This window comes from Lipophrys pholis, assembly GCF_963383615.2.
Source record: "Lipophrys pholis genome assembly, chromosome: 20".
Classification (NCBI taxonomy): domain Eukaryota; kingdom Metazoa; phylum Chordata; class Actinopteri; order Blenniiformes; family Blenniidae; genus Lipophrys; species Lipophrys pholis.
The window spans coordinates 6,484,288-6,507,573 of NC_137648.1; the positions used below are offsets into that span (position 1 = coordinate 6,484,288).

Genomic DNA, 23,286 nt, shown 5'->3' on the forward strand with positions numbered 1-23,286 from the left:
CACATCTTGCAGGGGTTGCCTCTCTGACTGTGATTGGTCAGATTTATCTCAGTGATCTTGACTCAGGTGTAGCTTGAAATTAAATTGAGATGGGGTGTGCTGACAGAGAGAGGGAGAGATAGAGAGAGAGAGTGAGAATAAGAGAGACAGAGAGAGAGAGAGACGTGGGTGGATGGGCAGTAATATTAAAAGACTTTGATTTTCAAGCAAGATGCCATCCAATTGGGGGATTTAATACGGAAACTAAACGCTTGTTAATGTACACTTCGGATTATTTAGCACTCTCTTCTAATCAGCTATGGATACGTGTATTTCGCGCTGGGTTTGCTTCACTCTCCGTGAAAGATTTGAGCAGTGCAGAAGAGCTCTCACAGCAGCGGTACTTTGCTGTAACCTGATCAGGAAGGCTTGCTCCGGTCAGCACCTACACTTCAGTTCTGGCAACAGTCTCTAATCCGCAACAATGAGAAAAAAGTTCCAAAATTGTCTAAAAACTGAAGCAGGTTCTTTTTTCCTTTCTCTTTTTAGAAACTAAATCAGTCCATTTGTTTGTGACTATCTTAACTGCAAACAGGCTGTTGCGCGCCTCAGTGAGAAACCCAACGCTACGTTTCAGCACCACGGACAGCGACCGTACCTCTGCATCCTCCTGAGGCCTTCGAGTTTCACTGAATGTACAAACACTTTTTTATTTTTTTTTGGGAAGCTCCACTCTTACCACGTTCAGTATAAAGCATGGTGAATAAAAAGTGATAAATGCGCTTAGCCTATACAATACAATATCTTTTTATTAAGCGGGACATATAGGGATTCTTCTATTATTTCCACAATGTACATTTGGTGAGCAACGTCACTGAACATTAAATCAGTCAAAGCTACGCAGATTCCGAAATGTAGAACACACAATAATGTCAATATGTACTTTATAAATTATATAGTTATCTTTTCTTTTAATAAAAGGGCTCTAAATTGTCTCCGGTGGCTGAAATATGTCGCCTTTTTTTCTCTTTTAATAAACTCGTCGGCGGCCTACATTTGGCTTATTTTCAATATGTTCAGCATCCAAACGCAACACCATTGACAGCACAAAACATAAAGAAAAAAAAAAAAAAAAAGAAACTTCCATTCGTGCAAAAAATGCCTTGGGCGTGAAAGCACTTCTTCTGTGGTTGTCCATAATTCCATATACTTCACTTGGACGGAAACCGTATATTCTTTAAGGCTATACAAACATAAAATAGAGCATAACACACTTGCCCTGTCCAGGGCATCTGTTCCTTCATTCCTTGTCTTCTCCCTTGTCCATTTTTCCAAGGTACACCCGCTTGTACGTCGACCACGTTTGTTTTCCCAGCAAGGAAAAAAAAAATCCACGGACCCGACGAGATCGCGCCACTTGCCGATCGATACGTTTAATCATCCATTGCGTTAAAGTTGACTGATGGATTTGGATATTTGAAAACTCCAAGGAAACGTTCATATTTGACTAGATAGTGGACGAGTGTAGGTATACAGATATTCGTCGGCTTCCTTGGCTGACAGTTATTTAAGTTAAAAATAAATGGCATGTTTTTGTTTTTTGTTTTCCTTTTTTTTTTTTTGTTTGTTTGTTTGTTCTTCAACCTAAAGAAGAGTTCCGTGCGACGTGGGCCATCGCAGATTAGATTATAGAGGAAAGACTAGAAAGCCTGAGAAGGTGGAGTATTTCCATCCGCCCATGAGAGTGCCCCGTTCCAGCTTCAGATAGACCCGGTCTTCCCGTTCAACCATCAGCAAAACTCCATTGCTGGCCGCCTCTCTCGTAACGTCCTGGTCACCGGCGAAAGCTGATATAACCGGATAATCATTCTGCATCAGGTTCACCTGCACGAAGGAGCAAAATCAGAATAAGAATAAAACAGTTTGGAGTTGAGTCTCATGCTCCTCTGAATGCTGAGAGCACCTATTTCTTAACCACTCACCTGTATGGTTTGTCTGTTGTATACCTTCACTACGTGAAAGCTGAAGCTATAGATCCCCCTTCTTGGAGCCTGGAAAACACTCGCTTTGAGATCGAAATGGTTGCCGATGTTGACTAAAACCTGTGACGAGAAAGGAAGCAGAGTCAGACAGTGCTTGATTTGTGTACTTTTCCCCCCTGCGTCACTCAACATACCAGCTGTTTCTGAGGTAACGTATTGTTTGTGTCTGATGTACATATAGTGACTGCAGGGAGGCATATCAGAAAGCATTGTTACGGTTTGCCAAGCGTGGATGCGCTTCATTCGCAGTTTGGGATGGTTCCCAATTTATGCGTATAGCAGGCCGCTGTCCAAAGACTTCAGCCGTGAAAACTTATTGGAACATCGAAGCTACACAGTGCACATGTAAATGCAGCACGGGCCTCAGACGCATATGTGGTAAATGAGCCCACATGAATGATCATTTGCTTTGGTGGCGCGTCTCCAAATCAGGCAATTACGCACAGCACCAGTTGTAGAATTTTCAAAGGGAAAAGCAACAATCTGGTTTTGGTCGGGAAAATAGGCTTTTGGTTGTCAGAGCGTTAGCAGTGAAAGATAATCACTGAAACATGATATTAAGTTATAAAGTTGTGCGCATCCATGGCAAATTGAACGAACCCAGAGTGTATATGTGAGATCCACCCCCCCACCCCCCACTTTTTTTTTTTTTTTTTTTTTTTTTTTTTGTCGGACGGTCAGGGGTAAATTCAGAACATATCTGACCTGGTCAAAGTAGATGGTCATTGACGTGTTGCTCATCTCTGATGGTTCGTGGTTGGTTCCGCGCACGGCAGAGAAAGCCACTTTTGCCCCAGCGGAGCGGACTGAAATGCCAAGTGATGAAGTGACCGCTCCATCCGCGGAAGGGTTCGAGTCGCACACCACAAGACACTTTCCTTCGAGCACGATTGGCTCTGTGTCGTTCTGGCCGAGGCAGAAAGCCACACCGCATCCCAAGAGGAGGGCCAGTGCCACGATGGCACAGCGTCCTGGGTAGCGCGCTGGTACCATGGTTGGATCGCTGATCCCGTATACAATGATACAACCCGGCAGCCCCTTGGAGGTTTGTTAGTACTCGATCACCTGGTCCAGACTTGGTCCCTTCACTCTTCCCCTCTCTCTTCCTCTGTGTGTGATGCTCCCTCACTCTCTGAAACACCCTCTGACACACAGACGCACTCAGACTCTCCGGCTGAGACTCCCCTCCCTCCTGTGCGTCTTAGTTGATTTTGGGAGTGTTCAGATAACTGTCGTAAGAAATCCTGATAATACAAGATAAAATAAAAAATGTTCCATTGTTATGCCAGACAGTAGAAACATTGTAACATCATTTTGATTAGTCGCTCAACTTCGTATAAACCGTGTGCGTAAAACGGCTGTCGTGTGTAAAGGAAAACGCAGCTGCTAATAGCAAACACCAAAAATAGAAAATCTCCCGATGAAAATTAATGATTTTCTAATGGCACGTCTTTCATCAAACCAACAATTGGTGGTTTTACTTGGTGTTCAGTTTTAGAAGCTGCGCAGTACTTTACACCACACTACAATCCCCTCCAAAACAGTAATCGTTGTCTCCACTCGTCTTGGTTGATTAAAAAAACAAAAAAAAAAACAAACAAAAAGATATTTTTTTTAGCAATATCTTTGTAGGAATAGAACCAAAGTACGACCTACCTGTGTTGTCCATGCTGCTGGTGTGCTCTCTTGTCTCTTTCAGACTGTGAACTGAGCGCTCACATCGTTGGTGCAAAAAAGCACGAGTCTCTGCGCTGCCTTTCAGGGACAACTCACGCCCAGTCTTTGTGTGTAGCCACTGCAACAAGACTCCTCAGAAGTATTCCGCAATTAGAGGCACATGCGTGAACTAATGGGTTTGTTTACATATCAATCAGTCCAGGGCTCTGAGCTCACGGCCCCTTAGGAAGGCAAAGATCACTTGCTCTGAGTGTCTGTCATTTATATGCAGTGGGTTTTCTCATGTCTCGCTCTGATTAATCTGAAAATGAAGGGGGCTGTAGCGAATAACCTTGCTGCTGTATGGTACATTCAGCATGCATGTATATGTAACTAATTTAAGACTTAAACGAGCAATTTTGTGAGTCCAAAAAAGATACTTGTGCGCCATCCAGTGGCGGATATCGATTGTGCAGAGAGTTCAAGCCTGCCATCAAAGGAATGAAAAACCTAAACATGAACCTTTTTCGGACCATAAACTTGTGTTTCATTAATAGGCATGTCTGTGTGTACCGATGCATCGTAAAACTTTGTCACCTTCATATTGCATATCAAAAAATACAACACACGCATGTTTAAAGCAGGTGACAAGTTAAAAAAATGGCCCACTAAAGTAAGACCACCCCTCGTTACCACACTTCTCCTTTTCTTTTCAAAATCCTGACATGTCGTCATCACCTGAGGAGCTGTGCAGAGGATCCCCATCAGTGCTCCACATCTCTGAGTGATTTGAAAGCGGGCTTCATGAGAGGTGAACTCTCACAAAAGCCCTTTAATGAGCTGTCATTTTACTGCTTAAAGATATGGGTTGCAATGTGCATGTCACTCACTTGGACAGAAACTGTCCACTGCTCCATTCACTTGAGTAAATAGTGGGATAAAATATGTATTCTCTTCTATGCATACACATGGGATTTGTACTCCATCGACTTGCAACTTAATGTCTTACATAAGAGGACAAAACAATTCTGAAGGTATAAAATGTCACAGTGATTCAGATTTGAAAAATCTGACCCAAAAATAGAATCTGTGACTTGAAAAATATCTGCTTGATGCTTCAGTACATGCAAACTCATCCACTCAGAAGGAAAGCCATTATTTTAGACTTTATCATCGTTAATCCTAGCCTTCGTTCTCAGTCCCATTTGACACACATTGCACTGTCAGAGCTGACTGACAAACCAAGCGGAAGAGTGACATCAGGTATCCAAGAGCCACAACTGTCCTCGGGCACTCAGAAGGACACATAGCTACTGAAAACATCAAATGTCAAGTACGGGGACATGCAAGGAAAAGGGATGTGGCCTACACGGCATTACCATACCACGGGCTGCTGTTGCCCTGAAAGGGACTTCACTTCCATCAGCCAAGCTGATCAGCTGGACTGACAACAGCGTTATGATTATTTTCCCTGACAGCCAGCAGAGCCTACTGGCTTCCAGAAATGGGGAGGTCGATTATGTGATGGTCTTAAAGCAGGCCATCTGCTTTTGCAAAGCCAAGGACTTTTCCCCAGTCTGTACATTTTTGTTGCTTTTCTGTCTCTATTATGCGTATGCATGAGTCCTCTTGTAATTATTATTTTTTAATTCTGATCCAATGAAAATTCCTTTTCGTGGCACAATTTCAGCACACACCTACATACACATTGAAGCGCTACTTCCTAATAGTATGCATGTAATGAATATGATCAACTGACATCCACTTTGGTCACACCATCATATGCTTCACCAGGTCTGAAATAGCCAGTTTCGAATGATATATTTTCCTGTCCATCTGTCTGCCCATCCATCTGTGTGCAGTTTGAAATGAGAATGAGAGTGTCTTCCTATTAGAAATGAGGTCATACTCTCAAACTTCATTTGTGGATTTTGTGTCACAGATGTAGAGGAGAGAGAGTGAGAGAGAGAGAGAGAGAGAGAGAGAGAGAGAGGGACCTTATATCTTTCTTGTGTTACATCAGTGGGACGTGACCTCTATCTTCACATGTGTGGGGAAGCAAATAGCAACAATCTAGCCTGTTCCTAGGGGAGAAGTAGCACCATGATGATGAGCTTCATAGGTAACACAGAGAACGGTTACATCGGCTTGCACTGTACCTGCTAAAGAATACAGTAAGGGGTATTTGAGCATTGACTTATCTGTGTACATATCTTTTGGGCAAAAGCAGTTCGCTACACTGTAAACCAAACATTCTATATTCAAACAAGCGTAAATGCTATATATATATATTTTTTTTTATGGGTAACAATGATCTGAGTGCAGCCTCCTGAAACATTTCAAGCCTTATTGTTTCATCTTGATAAACAGAACGTATGGCCCATGGAGAAAACAAGCACATTAAAATATTCAAACATTTTATAATGTCAACTTCAAACAACTTCACAATCCGAAAATTGAAACTTCAGGCAAATATGTTTATATGTCACAGACAAAAGCGTGATGACGTCCGAAAGCTCCTGGTACATTGCTTTGACTTAGTTGAGTTCCGGTTCTGTTCGTGTCAAATCACTTCTGGTTCAGGCAGATTTGGAATGGAAATACAATCATTTCATCAATCTCCTCGACACAACTGTGTATGGCGGCTCATGAGACAGTGACTCGAACTTCAGTTCATTATTATGTGAAGCTTGGCTTGACAGTCTTCTGAAAGCTGCACCTATCCATGTTGCTTGTTGACCATTACAACCAAACTTTGCCCTTCCAATCAAATTTTGATAAAATTGCTGTGACCCAACATTCTACCCAGCCCATCCACCAATAATCACCAGTTACACTTTTAATAAAAAGTACATGTAATTTTAGTTTATTCGTTGTATGCACTTTAGTTCACATATCTATTGGTTTAATGGAATTCATCGGATACATTATACCATGAAAACGTTTAAAAGGGGAAACTATAAAGAATTGGCCAAAAAGCCAAGATGGATATGATATCAATGGGAGAATCTAGTTGAGATCTTTTTTTTCACATTGAACAAAGGAAGACTGGCAAAGAAGCAATTTCGGGGAGGCAAGGCATTAAAGAAAAAGGTCTATATAATGGCAATGTATAAAGTAATTTTCTCAAAGAACATGAATGGCTTTTGAAGGGCTACTTTTTACTCTTATACTAAAATTGGCATTCAAGGTTTGTAATGCGCTGAAATAACTCCCTTTACAAAACTGTGTCTGTAGCTATTCCTTTGTACTTTAGTAGAATAATGTGTTTGCTTTAGTAGCCTCAGATGTTCTTTAATGAGGAGTTCTCTATTCAGACCACCCAGCTTTCTTTATGAGAAATGTAAACAGGGATGATTTACTTCATGGAAGGGCTGTATAGTACATGTACTAAGTTGAAAGAAATGGAAAGTTGAAAGGAATAGAAACCAATAATTATCGGCTGGCGTTCAAGTGCAGAGTAGTTGACTTCAATGAACTTTTTAATATTAATATTTTAGTTAAACATCTACCCGGAAGTGGTGTGGGTGTCGCCATGGCAACGTGACGCGAAGTTACTCTTCTGCGACTACTATACTGTAAAATAACAAGAAACACCATTTATTTGGCCTACATAATGGTATTTACACCCTGAACGTTGTCTTTACGGCTTGGAAACTTGAAATGTAAGCTATCGTGTAACTCATCAAGTTGTACCGGACCTGTGTTTCGAACTAAGTGGGTTTCCTGTTGACGAGTGACCAACTTCCTCTGGCGTACGGCGTGTTGCTATTAACAAAAGGGACGCTAAAGGAAGTCCGTCACCAGTTATCAGGGAAACCAGTAAATCCGAAACACCGGTAAAACATGGCAACAGCGTCGAAAGCGGTGGTTTCCAGGACGTTGAAAAGAGGCAAAAAATCATCTCCAGCCTCAACTCAGAACTTTATGGAAAGGTAATCTGTCAGTAACAGCTCACATATATATGTTTAGATTTTTTTTCTTACCTCTGTGGTGTTCAGCATTTCAGCCCGGCTGCCTTCACAAACCGTGACAAGTCAAGGCTTTATAGCTCTCTGAGTTTAAGGATTTATTGCCACAAAACACAATTACTGCAGTAAAAAAAATCAATGCCGGTGGAGGACAGTTCACTACATGCTCAAAGTTAACAATCCTTTTCTGTTGAAGTGAGGCTGTAAACATCACAGGCCATCAGAAGCCAGCACACTTACATACATGTCTAGCCTATATTTCTTTATTCAGTGGTTTTGCTCGGAAATTTGTTTTTGTTTGCATTGCACATGCAATAAATTCATTTCTAAAACGTGCATTTTATCAACATGATAAAATCTCTCATTATTCCTCATTCATCATGGTTTTTCATCAATAATGAATACAAATTTATACTTTAAGTCCATTTATTCCAAGGTATTTCATTCGTCTTACATTTTGATGCATACAAATCTCTATTTTTAACCCTTTAACAATTCAAAATTGTGCGGATGAGCTCCACCTCAGAGAACTTGAACCATATTGAACTGACCACAGTTACCAACTTGATTTATAGTCTGCAATTCTCATAACTATTGCACATATGGTTTTGCTTATTTTTGCTTTACTTTAACTTGTCTCCATTACACTTACAGTATATTCAGCATACAAATTGTGTGTTGAAGAGATTCATCACATGCATAACCTCTTAACTCGCATCTATCTATCTATCTATCTATCTATCTATCTATCTATCTATCTATCTATCTATCTATCTATCTATCTATCTATCTATCTATCTATCTATCTATCTAACATTTCCCTTTTCCTGCTGTTGTGCTCCCCTCAAATGTCTGTGGCACTCTTCACAGAGTAATGCCAAATTCTATGAAAACCCATCCACCCATCTTTTATAAACCGCTTTATCCTGTTCAGGGTCGCAGGGCACTGGAGCCAATCCCAGCTAACTATGGGTGAGGGCAGGATACACCCTGAACGGGTCTCCAGTCCATCACAGGACAAACGCAGAGAAACAGACAAGCACACACACTGGCATTACGGCGTACACATGGGGAGAACACACAAACTGGCCGCTATTTGAACCCACAATGTTCTTGCTGTGAGGCAAGAGTGCTAAACAAACTATATGTTTTCATTATGAGTTTTACACAGGCAGTAACATGAAGCCGCTGTGAGTTTCCCTTCACCTCTCCTGGCCTTATTAACGTCAGTACAAATACCAAGAAGGTACCACAGAAAACAGCATGAATGTTCACAGTTGTTCAAGTCTGCACGAGATTAACTCAGCCTGAGGTGAAATATGTATCGTTAACCTTGTTAAAACACCTACACCTATGATTTATTCATTTGCCTTTTGAGATGTCAGTGATAGACCACGCAGCTTTTTCTAAATTGAATTTATTACTTGCTCAAGTGGATTAATTGGGCAGCAATGACATCATCAGGCTGGACAGGAGCAAGCAGACAAGAATTTGCAATATGTCTGAATTACAGGTACAAACAACATCCCTAATCTACAAAACTGCATTTAAAAAAAGAAAAAAATATATTTTTCATTCTGATTTTCATTCTGATTTAGGTTTATGTTTCTACTACAATTTCTTTGTAAATAACTCCTATTTTGTTTCCTCTCTTTTTCTAAAGACGAACACTGATAGGACTTTTTTCTTGTTAAGGCCCAAGAATAAGATTGCCAAGTTTCCTGCTTAAAACTTATCTCATGGACTGCGAACTGAACAAGACGATGCATGAAAACACTTGTGTCACTCCTTTGTAGTGACGTCTAATTATCCTTTCTATAGCCTGCCATCTGAGATACTGATTAAGATTCTGTCATACCTGGATGCCTCGGCACTTTTCAGCATCAGCCACATCAATAAGCTCTTCTATCAGCTTGCCAACGATAAGTAAGTAACATCCACAGTTTGTCAGATGCAACAGATACAGTATGATAAATACACAAGTGTGTTTAATCTAATCCATCAATGAGTAAAGAGTGTTTTTGCAAGACGGGGTGTTTCACGTATCTTCATTCATTCATTAAAAATAGATAGAGTTACTTAAGGCTACGAAACCGCAAATGTTCTTTTTTGAAATTGTTTTGACCTTCTGAATCAGTGTTCTGAAGACTGACAAATCAATTTGTATTCAAAGTTTCCACAAGCATAAGTTTTCCCCCTGGAAAGTTTGCAAATGTAGATTGCCTGACTTGCATTAGGAATGCCTAACAAACCTCTATAATATAATTCAATCACTTATTAATGACATAGCTTTATTGTTTGTACTTGCAGCACATGCATTGTTTTCTAATTTCCACCATTGCAGCGTTCTGTGGAACAAGATATACATCGCAGAGTTCAGCAAGTACAGAAAAGGAAGACGCAGGCTCGGGCTAGTGGAGACGGTGGACATGATGGACTTGCACGATCGAGCTGCGGGCTACTGGAAGAGGCTGTACTTTAAGACGACAGGCACTCTTGACATGAAGAAGTGGAAAAGACTCCTTCAGCCCATCAGCCCTCACACTGGGCTGCCCGTCCACACCGAGCGAGCGCTCAGGTGCAGTAGCCGAATGTAGAAGTGGAAGAAATGCGTCAATGCGTGTTAGTTAAATGTTCCCGCTACTTGATTGAGCAGATGCAAGTAAACAGGCGGTCCAAGTGTCTTTTGATTTGTCTAAAATTTAAAACTCTTAGGTTCCGAAGAGGAGGGAAAAAAAAGGAACATTAGCTCTCTGTTAAGCATTGTGCCAATTTAAAAAATTTTTAATCTTTTATTTCTGCTGAGAGGAGAAGTGTTTATCATGCTGTACATAAAAATGCCTTGATCTGTGTTTGCCATCTGTTCGAGGCAGCTTTAGGAGGCATCTCCGCTTTGTTAGCAAACACTAAAACTTTAGAGATTTCCCCCCTCGCTGTCGAGAAAGTTCAAGGGAAAGCGACGAGAGGACAGTTTGAAGCTGCGGGGGAATCAAAAACAAAGTATGGTTTGTTTTTCATATTGCACTTAATGACACTTTCTTATTAAAGGTGAGAAAGGAGGTCTCTGTCTGAACGTGATGTCTGCTCAGGGGGATGCCAGCACACCAGGGAGAGCTCCCCCACCACCTCCACCGTGGTTTCTGCTGTGTTTTTATAACCTCTGATTAGAGGCTGTGCAGCACTCAATTTTGAGTTCTGTGGTCGTCGCTGTGGTACAGAGGGGAAGTAGAAATAATTGTGTTCTTTGCAGAGGCTGTCTGAATTGTTGAAATAAATTACTTAGCCCCCCAACCCGTCATTCACAGTGCACACGTACGCACACACATACGTGTACATGCACACATTGCTGTTTCCTCCTTCCTCCCACCAACTCAGACAATTCCCCATGGGGGTTTGTCTGTTAGAGACACTGAGGAGCATGCGATTTACCTTGGTAATAATCATTTCACAAGAAATCACACATATAGACGGTGCTGGGCGAAATCCCCTGTGTCATCTCGGGCCTCTTGGGCTGCTCCAGTTTTTTGGCTTTGTTCCCCCACTTAATTGATATTGGATGGTTCCTCAGCGAGACACCGGCTGCATCACAGTGGGGGCAGACCTGAATCACAGTTTAGACAGAATTGGATCAAGAGATTCATTACAACAGCTGGTTTCCATTTCATTCGCTGCATATCATTTCATTTGCGAGACTGGTTTAAAAGGAGCCGTACTACTCCCTGCTGCTGACAAATGTAACCACAATTAAGCTCATTATTTTCCCTAATGAAACTGAAATCAAACAAATTGGTAAAATATTAAGATAAAGTAGTAACATTTTTGTAGTGTAATACAATTTGTGTCTTTACGAGGCTATTTATGTCCTAATTTACTTTATAGTTACTACATGTGTAATGGAAAAAAAACACCTCAAAATCATTCCAGTCAAATTCTGCATTATGTTTTCTTTCTGTAGAAACCTGCACATCACCTGGGAACTGACGGTCGCTGATCAGGCAGGTCGTGAGAGCACTTTGGAGCTCAGCTGGTCCCAGTTTTCCCAGACTTCGGTGACACTGTGCTGGAGTGCAGGAGACTCCTTGCCTAACTGCCAGCAGATTTCAACCCTTCAACTCCATGGTATCAGGAGGATAGCCCCCAGCTGCCCCGGCCTAAAGACGTAAAGACAACCCTCATCCATCTTCACCTCTCTCAGTGTCACAGTCTCCTCTTCTCTCAGGGAAACCAAATGTTTTCATTCTTTGTTTGCTCTATCAGACCCGGCTTTAGGTCCCTCATGGCAAAGGTAGACATGCAGACTCATACTAAAAGGGCACAGGTCATTGGCCAGGACAGTCTGGTGGAGCTGATGTTGCTGCAGCCGGACTTTGCCATCGCTGTCTGGAAAGTAATTACTTCACAGGCAGTCAAGGGGATGTAATTATTGCTTGTTAGCTCATAGCAGCTGAACAACTGAACTGGATATTCTTTCAATGTCAAAATGCGGAGCAAATTTGCCAGTAAAGTATTACTCTTGTTGCAGGGTGAGCCCTCCGTTGCCTTCATCATGTTCACCCTCCACTTCGAAAAGTTAGTGGAGAGAAGCACTCAGGGATCCTCTGTTCGGTAAGCCGCAGTAGAACAGGTGCATCTTACTCACATGCCGCACAGGTGTTCACCGTGTCGCCTTCAGATGTGATAACTGACAGGATCCATTTGTTGCTCCTGCTGTGACCCGTCTATGATTCACTATGATTTGAGATCTGATGCCTCAGCATAGCTGCCAGTTGCTAGACCAGTGAATAATGTGACCAGGCTGCAGTCAGAACCCTCTGTTTTTCTTATTTTCTATTCATAATACGTTTGAAGAGAATAAAGTGTTGTAGAAGATTGATGGATGAAGAATCCTAATTCAAGATAGTAATGGGTTGGTTTCTTTTATAGTTTGTCACTGATCATTAAACGGGGAAAAATAAATAAAGAAATAAAGCAGTGCAACACCTATATAGTGTGTGTTCATCTGCTGCCCTGCTGGGAGACTTGTTCTCTGGTTTGGTGTGGCTATAGCTCCCTCTTCTGGCTTCCTTTGAAAACACAGTCCAGTTACAGTATATCTGGATCGCGGCTCACAAAACTAATTAACTTAATGAAATGCCTTATTCAATGAAATGCCTTTCTCATAATGTTCCATTTTCAAACTGTAGTTTCAGGTTCACTCAATGCTTTTCCTTTTTTTTTTTTTTTTTTTTTTTTCCAGTACCTACATAAACCCAACAGTCAAACCTCCTTCTGATGACACAGATCCCGAATACGGTCTCCATGGTTACCACCTCCACGTTGCCCTCCACAACACTGTATGCGAGCTCATGTCCGAGAGCTTTTCGCCTCTCTTCTGCCGCAGAAGTAATTTATTTATCATCATGTTTACACAGTCACAATGTTAATGAAGGTGACGAAATCGGAAGTATTTCCAGAACTCCATATGGGGCAATTATTTGAAAAAAGTTTGATGTATCTGCCTATAGTGTTTAGGTGTTAATGTAGATGCAGATGTTTGTTAAGTTGCAGATAGAGACCAACACAAAAAGACAAGGTGTTACATTTCACAAATTGATATATTGATTGCAGTCTCCAATAACATGTTTGCCGATTGTGTGCAATGTAAACATTTCCATTTTACAATATTCATGGTAATACATAATTATCATCAAATTTGTTAATACATTTCTATTTCTTCAGCGCATTCTAATCTTTAAAGGTTTTCACCTCTGCATTCTTTCAATGTCTCTCTGTTCCAGTATACCTTATTCCGAGTAATGCATTGTTAGCAGTCCTCTGCAGCGCTTAATGATGAGCCATTCATTTGAATCATGTGTGCTGGGGGAGAGAACTGTCTGAAAACACCCAGCCCAGGTGGTCCCCAAAGACCATCCTTTGGAAACAATGCTTTATTGCAACCTTAATATCATCTTAATATAGTCTGAAGAATATGCTTCTCTGCATTTTACTGCACGTAGAGGAATAAATACATTTTGGAGTTTGCAAAAATGTCCATATATACGTTATCCACGTTAACAAAGACATTATATGTGTGTTCTGAAATTGCCTGGTACATCATTTATAAGCTGACAGCAAAAAGCTACTTATTGTACTCTTAAGGTTTTACTTGATTTACTGTCTTTTACAGGTCAGATCTCTGATGGATTGATTGAACTTACTGCCATTAGTAGGACAGACTTGTCCCAGCACACACGTATGTCAGATAACATCTTCCTCCCATGGCGATGTGAGGCCCTGCAGGGCACCATACAGGTATTAGATGTGCATGAAGTCATAACACTGATGAGTATGCAGAGGGAGAAAAAAACAAAACATTAATACGGATTAATGTTTGCTTTTCCGCGCAGAATTGCTGCATAATGAGTGTGACTCTGCTGGACGAATTCAGAGAACCCTTCAAGTGTGTCAGCTCTCCCGTGTTCATGGAGCCAGTGGAGTCCTCCGTTTCCTACGACTATGATGGTGAGCACTACCTGATCCACTATCAAGACTCTGACACTCGGGTGAAAATGAAGTTTGCGTGGATGAAGGAAGAACAGGAGTTTCTCCTCATCGGTTTAATCATCTATGTGAGTGTTTGCAGGGTCAATGAGCATTTCAGTCGCGCTTACTGATCTTAATACACTTCTACTGTACATAGACAAGTCAACATTGATAATAAACATTTAATTAACATATATTATTGAATTGAAGTGTTTTAAGTGATGTCGATTTGAAAGATTATTCTATTGTATATTAAACCTAATTAACTCCTCATAAATAATTTTTCAATTAATGTATGACTCCATAAGTCAGATAGTCTTGTTGAATTTATTGTATCCATGAAATATATGAGAGACTTAAGTGTGAAGAAAACTCAAATAACAGTCAGCAGGAGGAACAACTGTACAATCAACAGCAAATTTTAGAAAATGGAAAAAAGAAAATTAAAACGTAAGAGCTTGAGAGCACTTGCACACAATAGTTAAAACACTTTCCATGAAGGTTTGTTTGTTTGTACATTAAGGATATTCAGCAGGAAGTAGTTCCTGGATTGTGTCCTACTACTGGAATTTAATGGGTGAATAGATTTCAGGGACTTTACAAGCGCCACTAACAATGGATGAATCCTAAATGTAATTGCAAATTAATAATATTGGTCTCTCTCTAATCATTTGTGTCCCTCCTGCTGTTTGCACACGGCCGATACAGAGGAGAGGAGCATTCTTAACCTGTTTTCTTTATAGGTTAAGATATCCAGATGTGCTTCCTTAAGCAATATTTTGATCAAATATATTTGCATGTGTGTGTTTAAGCCACAGATATGTAAGAAGATAAACAAGTGATTCGTAAGTCTTTTGTTGATGTGTGACTCATGTATACCCGTGAACATTTGGATCTGCTCAGTTTAAACGGAGGAGCCATCGGTCTGAAAAAGTGTTTGATGACTGAAAGCTCCAATTAAACATTTCATAGTATCCAGTCATAGTTGGTTTCACCTACATTCTACCATACCAGTGACAAGTCATTCAGGCGTCACTTTTTGTACAATTTGTACAACTAATTGCATTGTGGGAGAAGTGAGTGCAGGTTATGAATAAAAGTGCATCCGTCACCTACTCAATTTTCAACATATTGAGACCTTGTAATGTCATTTTTAAAGCTGCTTTCATCACGTAGTGCTCCTTGTTTACACAAAGTATGCACATATGAAATGAATTTTTTATAATCCGCGGTTGTTCATGATTCTTTTTGAAGTTATATCTTTCATGCATTTCCTCTATTTTTCCATTCTCTTTGTGGTTCATGTGATTATTCACTAATGTGGGTGGGTGTTAGGAACAATGCACCTACCCTTTAATCAAGGGTTTCCATCTATTATGTTAAATTGTGAAGAAATGAAGGCACACTTGTAAAAATCAGATTTAAGTTCGGTTCCTTTTGAATGTTTTTATACAGATCAGGTTCATTTTGCGCTTCGTGAGGTATTTATACTCCAGTCCTTTTATTTTCTCAATTTCAATGTCAGATATTAAGAAATACATTTTAGATAAAAATTTAAGTTGAAGTCCGCACTCTGGCCACGTCTGGCTGCAGTGGGAGAATCAGTGCACAAGCAGTTGTTGGAAAACAGTCGCCATGCTGCTGATTGGAAATCTGATGGCAATACAATAAGGCTGGATAATGAGATTCCGCAGGCTTCCTTTTGATTCCTTAGAAAGGGTCATCATCACCTTGAAAAGATGTAAAAAAATTTCAGATGCACCACCAACATATCTGGCTGTCGATCTCAAATTATTTGGGAAAATTAAAAGGTATTTCCCCCGGATGAATCAGTATTTCCTCCGAGGGTCGGCTATTGAAACGAGACATAAGCAGTGATTTGAATAGATGCTGAATTGATGAAGTTTAACAGCACTTCACCTGCCCTGGAAGTATTTTGTACTGCTGAAATGACCAATCATATGTGACCATATAAGCATCCATTGGATTGCCGATTTGAACAAGCAATGCACTAACAAATGACATTGCCTGTTCCGTGAACTGAACAATATGCGTCATGACAAGCGTTCAGGTTGCATGTTGGCATCACACTGACCTTCAAACTACTGTTGACTGTCACACCATCTGTTGCAAACTGCCTATCCTTCATTCCCATTTTATTAGAAAACCCGGCAGCCGAGAGAATTGTGAGCCGGTAATAGACTGGCAGGCATATAAAGCAAGTCATTCAAACAGTCAGAGTGATGGCTGTCGAGAGGCTGCAAGAAAAGATCATCTTTACAGTCTTTACAGAGAGCGCAGTATGTTGGGGTTTTGAATTTGCATAAAGTATTAAGTTTGGGTGCCTGAGCTCAGTTTACTTTAACTGATTGAACTTAAAAAGATACCACCATTTAGATGCAACAGAATTATGATTTCTGAGCATAGTTTAATATAGGCTGTCCTCCACCAGATGGCTCTCTTAAGTAAAAAATCATCAAGGATTGGAATTTTGCTGCAAGAGACTTCCAATGAAACTTACAGAACTCACTTATGGAGATGTTTCTTTATTGTCAATATAGCAATTATAAACTATTTTATAAGTTTGTTTTGTACAGCCATAATACACAGAGAGTATTATGGCTCTGCCCTTTTTTCACCCCCCACCCCAATTACAAGCCTGAATGTTAATCAAAACTTAAGTCTTTCACGCAAAATAACAATTAAGAAAGAATCCACCAGCGAACTACTGAATGGGCAATTTTAGTGACGTAAAGCTTCATTAAACTCATCTTTCTTAGTTTCCTCACAGGCTAATCTTGGAAGAAAATTGCTTCCATATTTAGCCTTTAATTCTCTCCCTTGTGAGTGACCAGCTGGGCCCGCAAACTATTCAGCCTCGGAAGCCACCGACACAGTCCCTATTTAGTACTCTCAATGGAGAAAAACAGTCAACTAATGAAATTCACCAGGAGGAAGATTGTGTGTGTGTGTGTGTGTGTGTGTGTGTGTGTGTGTGTGTGTGTGTGTGTGTGTGTGTGTGTGTGTGTGTGTGTGTGTGTGTGTGTGTGTGTGTGTGTGTGTGTGTGTGTGTGTGTGTGTGTGTGTGTGTGTGTGTGTGTGTGTGTGTGTGTGTGTGTGTTTTATTTATTTATTTTATTTCATTGACAGTATCACTGATAATCTTTTTAAAACACATTGCAGCAACCAGTAATGTAATGATGGCCAATAAGTTCTGACAGTCCCAAAATGGTGCATCGCGATCAAACGGGTTTGGGGGAAATCAATTTATATCCAAGCCCCTGCTTGTTCTGTGGCTCAGGGCTCAAAGCATAGTGTTTGAGGAAGAGTACCATTCTTAGTGCATGTACTATCAGCTATCATTATTCCTGTATTTTATTGCAGTTGTCCTTTCAGTTGAGGTATTGCTGTAAAATGCTGTATACCACTGAGGCACTACATTGGTCTTCTACTTTATCTCATTTAAACTTCACTCTGTGTCAGACGAAATGATGGGTAATTTCACTTTACAAGGCTTTTCTGTCAGCTTGAGGTACTTAAACTTATAGGACTTGAGAACATGTAATGTAAGATGCTTTATGTGCATTTGCAGTTTTCTGTGCTTATAGTTAAATAGAGCTGGACACAGTTATCTTTGTCTCAAGAAATTGCTTCCACTATTTTCCCCCCTCACAAGTGACTCAGTGCGAGTGCCAGAGAGAGAAAGAGATGGCATGAGTCAGCACATTATGCACTATACTGTAGAAGCACTTTCTGCAGTTTCCCATGGCTCACTAGTTTGTATTACGCTTGCAGTAACATCCTGCGTTTGCCTGGTCTCTCAACAGATGTTTAGTAGGCAGGTGCAGTCCAAACTGCTTTCTGTTCCAGTTCTAAATGAATAGGGGTTAAACAAGGCTCACCTTTTTATCTAGACACTCAAGCGCTACTCTCAGAATGACTCCAGTTTGACAAACAAATGTATTCAATTTGCAGAGGGTTAAATTTCATAGTATGGCTCAATGGCAAACAATGTTTAGCAAGATATTCGGATTAAAACGATTGTCCATTGTTGCTTTTAAAGTGTTGGCTGGGTTTGTGTTCCTGTTGGTTGAGGTTTTGGGTTTTGTACTTACACCCGTCTATCTCCTCCACCACTTTACAGAATTTAGGGTCACAGGGTGTTGGAGCTGTTCCCAGCTGACTATGGACAAAGGCAGGATAATTCCTAGAAAGGCTGCCAATTCATCAGAGAGAGAGAGTGAGAGAGAGAGAGAGAGAGTAGAGAGAGAGAGAGGAGAGGAGAGAGAGAGAGAGTGAGGAAGAGGGAGAGAGAGGAGAGAGAGAGAGAGAGAGAGAGAGAGAGAGAGAGAGATAGAGAGAGAGAGAGAGAGAGAGAGAGAGAGAGAGAGAGAGAGAGAGAGAGAGCGAGAGAGAGAGGAGAGAGGAGAGAGAGAGAGAGAGAGAGAGAGAGAGAGAGAGAGAGAGAGAGAGAGAGACAGAGACAGAGACAGAGAGAGAGAGAGAGACAGAGATCAGAGACAGAGACAGAGACAGACATCGACCAGTGCTTGGGTTTTATTCTGACCAGTTATAATTCCCAACAAGAACATGCAAAAATGCAGAAAAAGGCCACCCAGGCCAACCTAGACTTGAACCACAAACCCTTTCATTCGGTGTCAACAGTGCCCAAAAAGCTGAAAGCTCCACTATCTTACATGAAGGGCTGCATGGAGCGGAGGCTCATCTGCATTCAAAGCTATACCAACATTATCAGGTGCTTGGAAAAGGACTGAAACCAATACAAACAGAGGAAGCAATGCGGATATACTGAGGTGCATACAGAGCTGTAATGCAAATCCAAGTTCCAGTTTCCAAGGGGAAAAAAAACTAATAAAAACTTGTTTTGGGAGAACAATTATCAACTATGGAAATGTGGAGTTTACGTTTGACTTCATCAAGCTTAGAGAGCAGGATCAAGAAACAAGGTGCACAGTGGACCGGTCATCATTCTATCACAGGGCAAAACACGCATCGATTTATCATCAGACTTACTTTCAACCCATGTGGAGTCACTACTTCACATAAGGAGCATCTTTTTAGATTGTAGAAGGGTGAAAGCTTATCCAGAGAAAACCTCCACAGGGAGAAAGTGCAAAGTCAACACGGAAATCCTGGATTCAAACCAGGCATTTCTCCCGTGAGGTGAGAGGGCGAACCACTAACCATCATGCAGCCTCCCAAAACAAGAAAAAAATAACGCATCAGGCATTTTTCAGAGTCTAACTATATTGATCTACCTACAAACTAAGACACTGTTATTGTGGATATCGCTTATTCGAGGCATGATGCTGACATTAAGCAAAATAAACATGTTTTCTTTTGGGCCTGAAGCAAATGTTAAATGTAGCACATTTTGAGGATGGCGAGAGAGAAAAAAAGCGGACAGATTTCACAGAAAATGGTCTGAGCTGTGCTGCATCTGAGTTCCTGGAACAATTGGCTTCAGTGCAAAGGTCTGTGCCTTAGGCATACTCTATTGATCTGAACCACTATTAAGAGGGAAAGCAAGAGAGGGAGAGGGAGACAAAAACACAGCGAGGCAGAATTTTGAGACACACAGAGAAAGGCTCCTTTATTATGTGTGAACTGGGGGAACAGATGTTTTCTTGCTGGAATTCAGGGACACAAACACTGAACATCTAGTGCCGTGCCACAGAATGGGTTGTACAGCATGTGTCTTAACTGTCAGTGGTATATTTTTCTCAATTACACCCACCCTTGCCCTGCTTATTTCCTCAGTAAACTCCTTCTACAAGGCAATGAATTATTGAACACCCAGCGGGGAGTTGCATCTGTGTCATAGTAGCATGTTGTTTAGGCTTTTGACACTGGAGGATACCCACGGGACCTCTACTCATTGCTAGTGTCTGACTTGTTACCGTGAAGTGCCACGCTGAGATCTTCATTGCTTGCTTACAGCTCGGCCTGAAATGAAAAATTAAACAGAGGGGGCTTCGGGTTGTGGGGGGGGGGGGTCACTGCTGCTCGCTTCGAAATCCAGTCGGCGAATGTAGAAATGCTACAACAGGCACTTAACTGAGTGAGATATCACAAACAGAACCAACTGTGAACTTTCCATAAGTCGTCTACTAGTAATCTGACAGTTGTGACACTGCACTGTGTTTAGAGCAAAACATTATGAAGTGACATGTTGTTGATGTTATTGTAACATAGTAAAGCGATAATGACATTGCTGTTAGCTTTAGGGTTAGCCACAGCTCTTGTTAACAACGGTCCCGACAGCATCACAATCAGTCAGGAACACCAACATCCACAACAGCTTTGTTGTATTTGTAGCGCTAAATAAACTTTAGCTCACCTTTCTAAGTGCTGCCTGCTGATGCGTGCATGTTGGAAGTTCATCTCAGCTGTTTGTTGCTGCTTCTTCTTCTTGTCCTTAGTTTATTAACACAATTCTTTCGGCAAGAGGTGTTATGCATGGGTACAAAAAACGCATCCCCTCGTGGGGAACTCTATCCATCTATTCATCTTCTATACTGCTGGTGATGACATGGCAGACTCTACACAAGGCACTGGGCAAACTCATGAATAACCACACACACTCACATTCAGAACTAAGTGTACTTTAGTGTCACCAATTAACTGCAAAAGCCTGTTTTTGGACTGTGTTAGGAAACCAGAATACCTGGAGCAAACCAACACACCCACAGGGACAACATGCAAGCTCCACACAGAAACTGTAATCAGTTGCAAGTACTTGCATAACACTGCATGTGACATCCATATAGTACATTCCGCTCTCCCCACAGGAACAGTGCAGTTGTACTTTTTTCTATTACGCACAATGAAGTAAGCCGGCGTGATTACCTTTTAATTACATCTCTGCTGTGGGGCCGCCTACCTGTGACACCCATTAAAAGATGACAGCAGGCAAGTGTGGCTGGAATTACATTTCCTCGTACTTGCAGCTGTCACAAAAAGCAAATGAAGACAGATATGTCGGGCAGTCTGCCACACTGATACCTGGGCTTTTCCAAGGAAGCCTGCCAGATCATCCAAATGTCGCTGAGTCATAAGATTTGATTCAACTGCACCACACAGGCTCCGAGCCTTCATCCCCATGGTGCATGTGCAGTATGGCATTTCCAATACATCAAATAGCACTATAAACCGGGAGTCTTTTCTACTGGGCTTTTTGTGTTCACTCATCATTTTATGTGGCTGCCAGAGTCAAGTTTTACAGAGCATATTAAAGTGATGAGGTTTTGGTACTATGAAAATTACCCTTTACTTAGTTTGTCTGACTTTACTTCACTATTGGCAGTTTCATAGGAATACCGGCCATCTAATGGGCAGATATAACACATCTGCTACTTAAAATGCAAAAAAGAATAGAAAAATAAAGACATGTCGAATTACTTTTTGACAAGGCGACCATTTCTAATCTGACTAAAGTAATTAGATTAGAAAAGTGACTAAACACTTGTCAGGGCAATATTGGATTTTCACGAGACACATCCACTGATTTCTTCCACCACAATGAGGATATTTGTGTCTTACCCAAAGGCATCATGCTGTCCATCTGCTCATCACGCTCATTTATATAATTTCTTTGAACCAGCTTTATTTGACACCCACAATCATTTAATCACAGTCTGTCCCAATTAATCAACGAATAGTCCACGAAAGCCTTCGAAAGATTTCCTTTGATGTACCCAAGGTGACCTTATTATGGCAACGACTTGTTTCATTCAGAAGACATTTTTACAACACAAAGTTTATCTGAGAACAAACGCAAAACCAATTTACTTGCCTTCATATAAACAAATAAAGAAATCATAACCATAATGGGATTAAAAACCACAGCCTGACATTTGTACCTTACTCGTCAATGCAGTGTTCCAGGAGGAAAAAAAGTGGAAAAGTCGCCACAAATATCCAGATTTACTCAACAATAATGATAGAATAATAGCGGCTGAGCTCAACATTTGATCACGTGATCAGAAATTTAGAATTCACTTTCTATACATGGTGAGACATAACACAATGGATGACAAATTGGTTTTGTTCTTTGTCGAGAGACTTCTCAACTTCCCCTGAAAATTGTTTCTGAGAAGTGGTTTCATTGGAAATTATTCACCGAGCACAATGTGACCCGATGTTTTTTTCTACTGAAACCAACTTAATATCTTTTTTTTTTTTTTTAATCTTCCTAAGTGTATCCAGTTGGGGGTAGGGGAGCGCCGGAGATTACAAGGGATTGGGTGGGGTGTGGGTTGGAGACACTTGAGGCTTTGTTCAAAATATAAATGTAAGCTTATGTTAAGAGTGGTTGTACCTGTCAAGCAATCTAGAGGGAATCCAGAGATTAAAAATAAAAAAAAATTAAAAGTGGAATCATTGGAATAAATCACCATGTAATATGTTGACTTTATTATTTATAATATTATAATAATAGTCACTATCGTATTATATAAAAGACGGGCTGTAGTGTTACATATGAGGTAACAAAGCCTCTTGTAGTGCAGTGCGCAGTTAGCTGCACAGCTCCCTGATTCATTCCGCCAAAGTGGAGTGAACGTGAAAGGTCGAGTATGGTGCTCCTCACTTCATTATGCTGTCTTCCTAATCAAATGGGTTTCTTTTAGTCCCTCGCTCTGTGATTGAATGTGTCACATCTGCATAGGATTGATGAATGTTATTCCTCCCATAGCAACAATCCCACAGGCTCCATGCTAAATAATGACCAACACACCTGACTAATGAGTGCAGTTAGTAGCGGCTGAGGAGAGAGCTTCCGCCTGTCTCTCCTACCGCCCAGTGTTGTGTGATGAGAGATCTTCATCAGCAGGCATGATGATGATTGATACTATTAAGTCCCAACTTCTTCATCGGAGTCTCCACACCTCGTGATCACTCACCTCTGGTATTAGTAAGATGAATGGTCTTTACTTGCCTAGAAACCGAGGGGAGTAATTTACTTTTACTCTCACGTGCAAGCGTTTGTCGGAAATGAAACAGGTGGGTGGGGGGGGAAGGGTCACTATCGCGTGGAAGAAACATATTTTAATAGTGATTACTAAAAGTGGAGGGGGATCATTTTTCATGTTTGC

General features: G+C 40.9%; 2 protein-coding genes across 2 annotated transcripts; one reads left to right on the top strand and one right to left on the bottom strand.

Moving 5' to 3' along the window:
- Positions 1–764: 764 nt before the first annotated feature.
- On the bottom strand, positions 765–4,068 carry cbln2b (cerebellin 2b precursor). The gene is made up of 4 exons (XM_080489782.1): positions 3,678–4,068; positions 2,727–3,265; positions 1,962–2,081; positions 765–1,863 (listed from the first exon to the last, which is right to left on the bottom strand). The coding sequence occupies exons 2-4, from the start codon at positions 3,012–3,014 to the stop codon at positions 1,666–1,668; spliced, it is 606 nt and encodes a 201-aa protein (XP_080345908.1). The 5' UTR covers positions 3,015–3,265; positions 3,678–4,068; the 3' UTR covers positions 765–1,665.
- Positions 4,069–7,523: 3,455 nt separating this feature from the next.
- Positions 7,524–14,301, top strand: fbxo15 (F-box protein 15; the record flags this gene model as incomplete). Its single annotated transcript, XM_080489941.1, has 9 exons — positions 7,524–7,612; positions 9,470–9,574; positions 9,993–10,226; positions 11,604–11,807; positions 11,906–12,035; positions 12,171–12,253; positions 12,885–13,030; positions 13,815–13,939; positions 14,035–14,301. The coding sequence occupies 9 exons, from the start codon at positions 7,524–7,526 to the stop codon at positions 14,299–14,301; spliced, it is 1,383 nt and encodes a 460-aa protein (XP_080346067.1).
- Positions 14,302–23,286: the final 8,985 nt, after the last annotated feature.

What these genes read in the sequence shown, in the direction of transcription:
- cbln2b (XM_080489782.1), bottom strand. Translation starts at nt 3,014, where the DNA reads ATGGTACCAGCGCGCTACCCAGGACGCTGTGCCATCGTGGCACTGGCC. An exon ending in TGACCATCTACTTTGACCAG is followed by an intron (nt 2,082 to 2,726) that starts GTCAGATATGTT and finishes TTCTCGTCACAG; the next exon opens with GTTTTAGTCAACATCGGCAA. An exon ending in ACAACAGACAAACCATACAG is followed by an intron (nt 1,864 to 1,961) that starts GTGAGTGGTTAA and finishes TCCTTCGTGCAG; the next exon opens with GTGAACCTGATGCAGAATGA.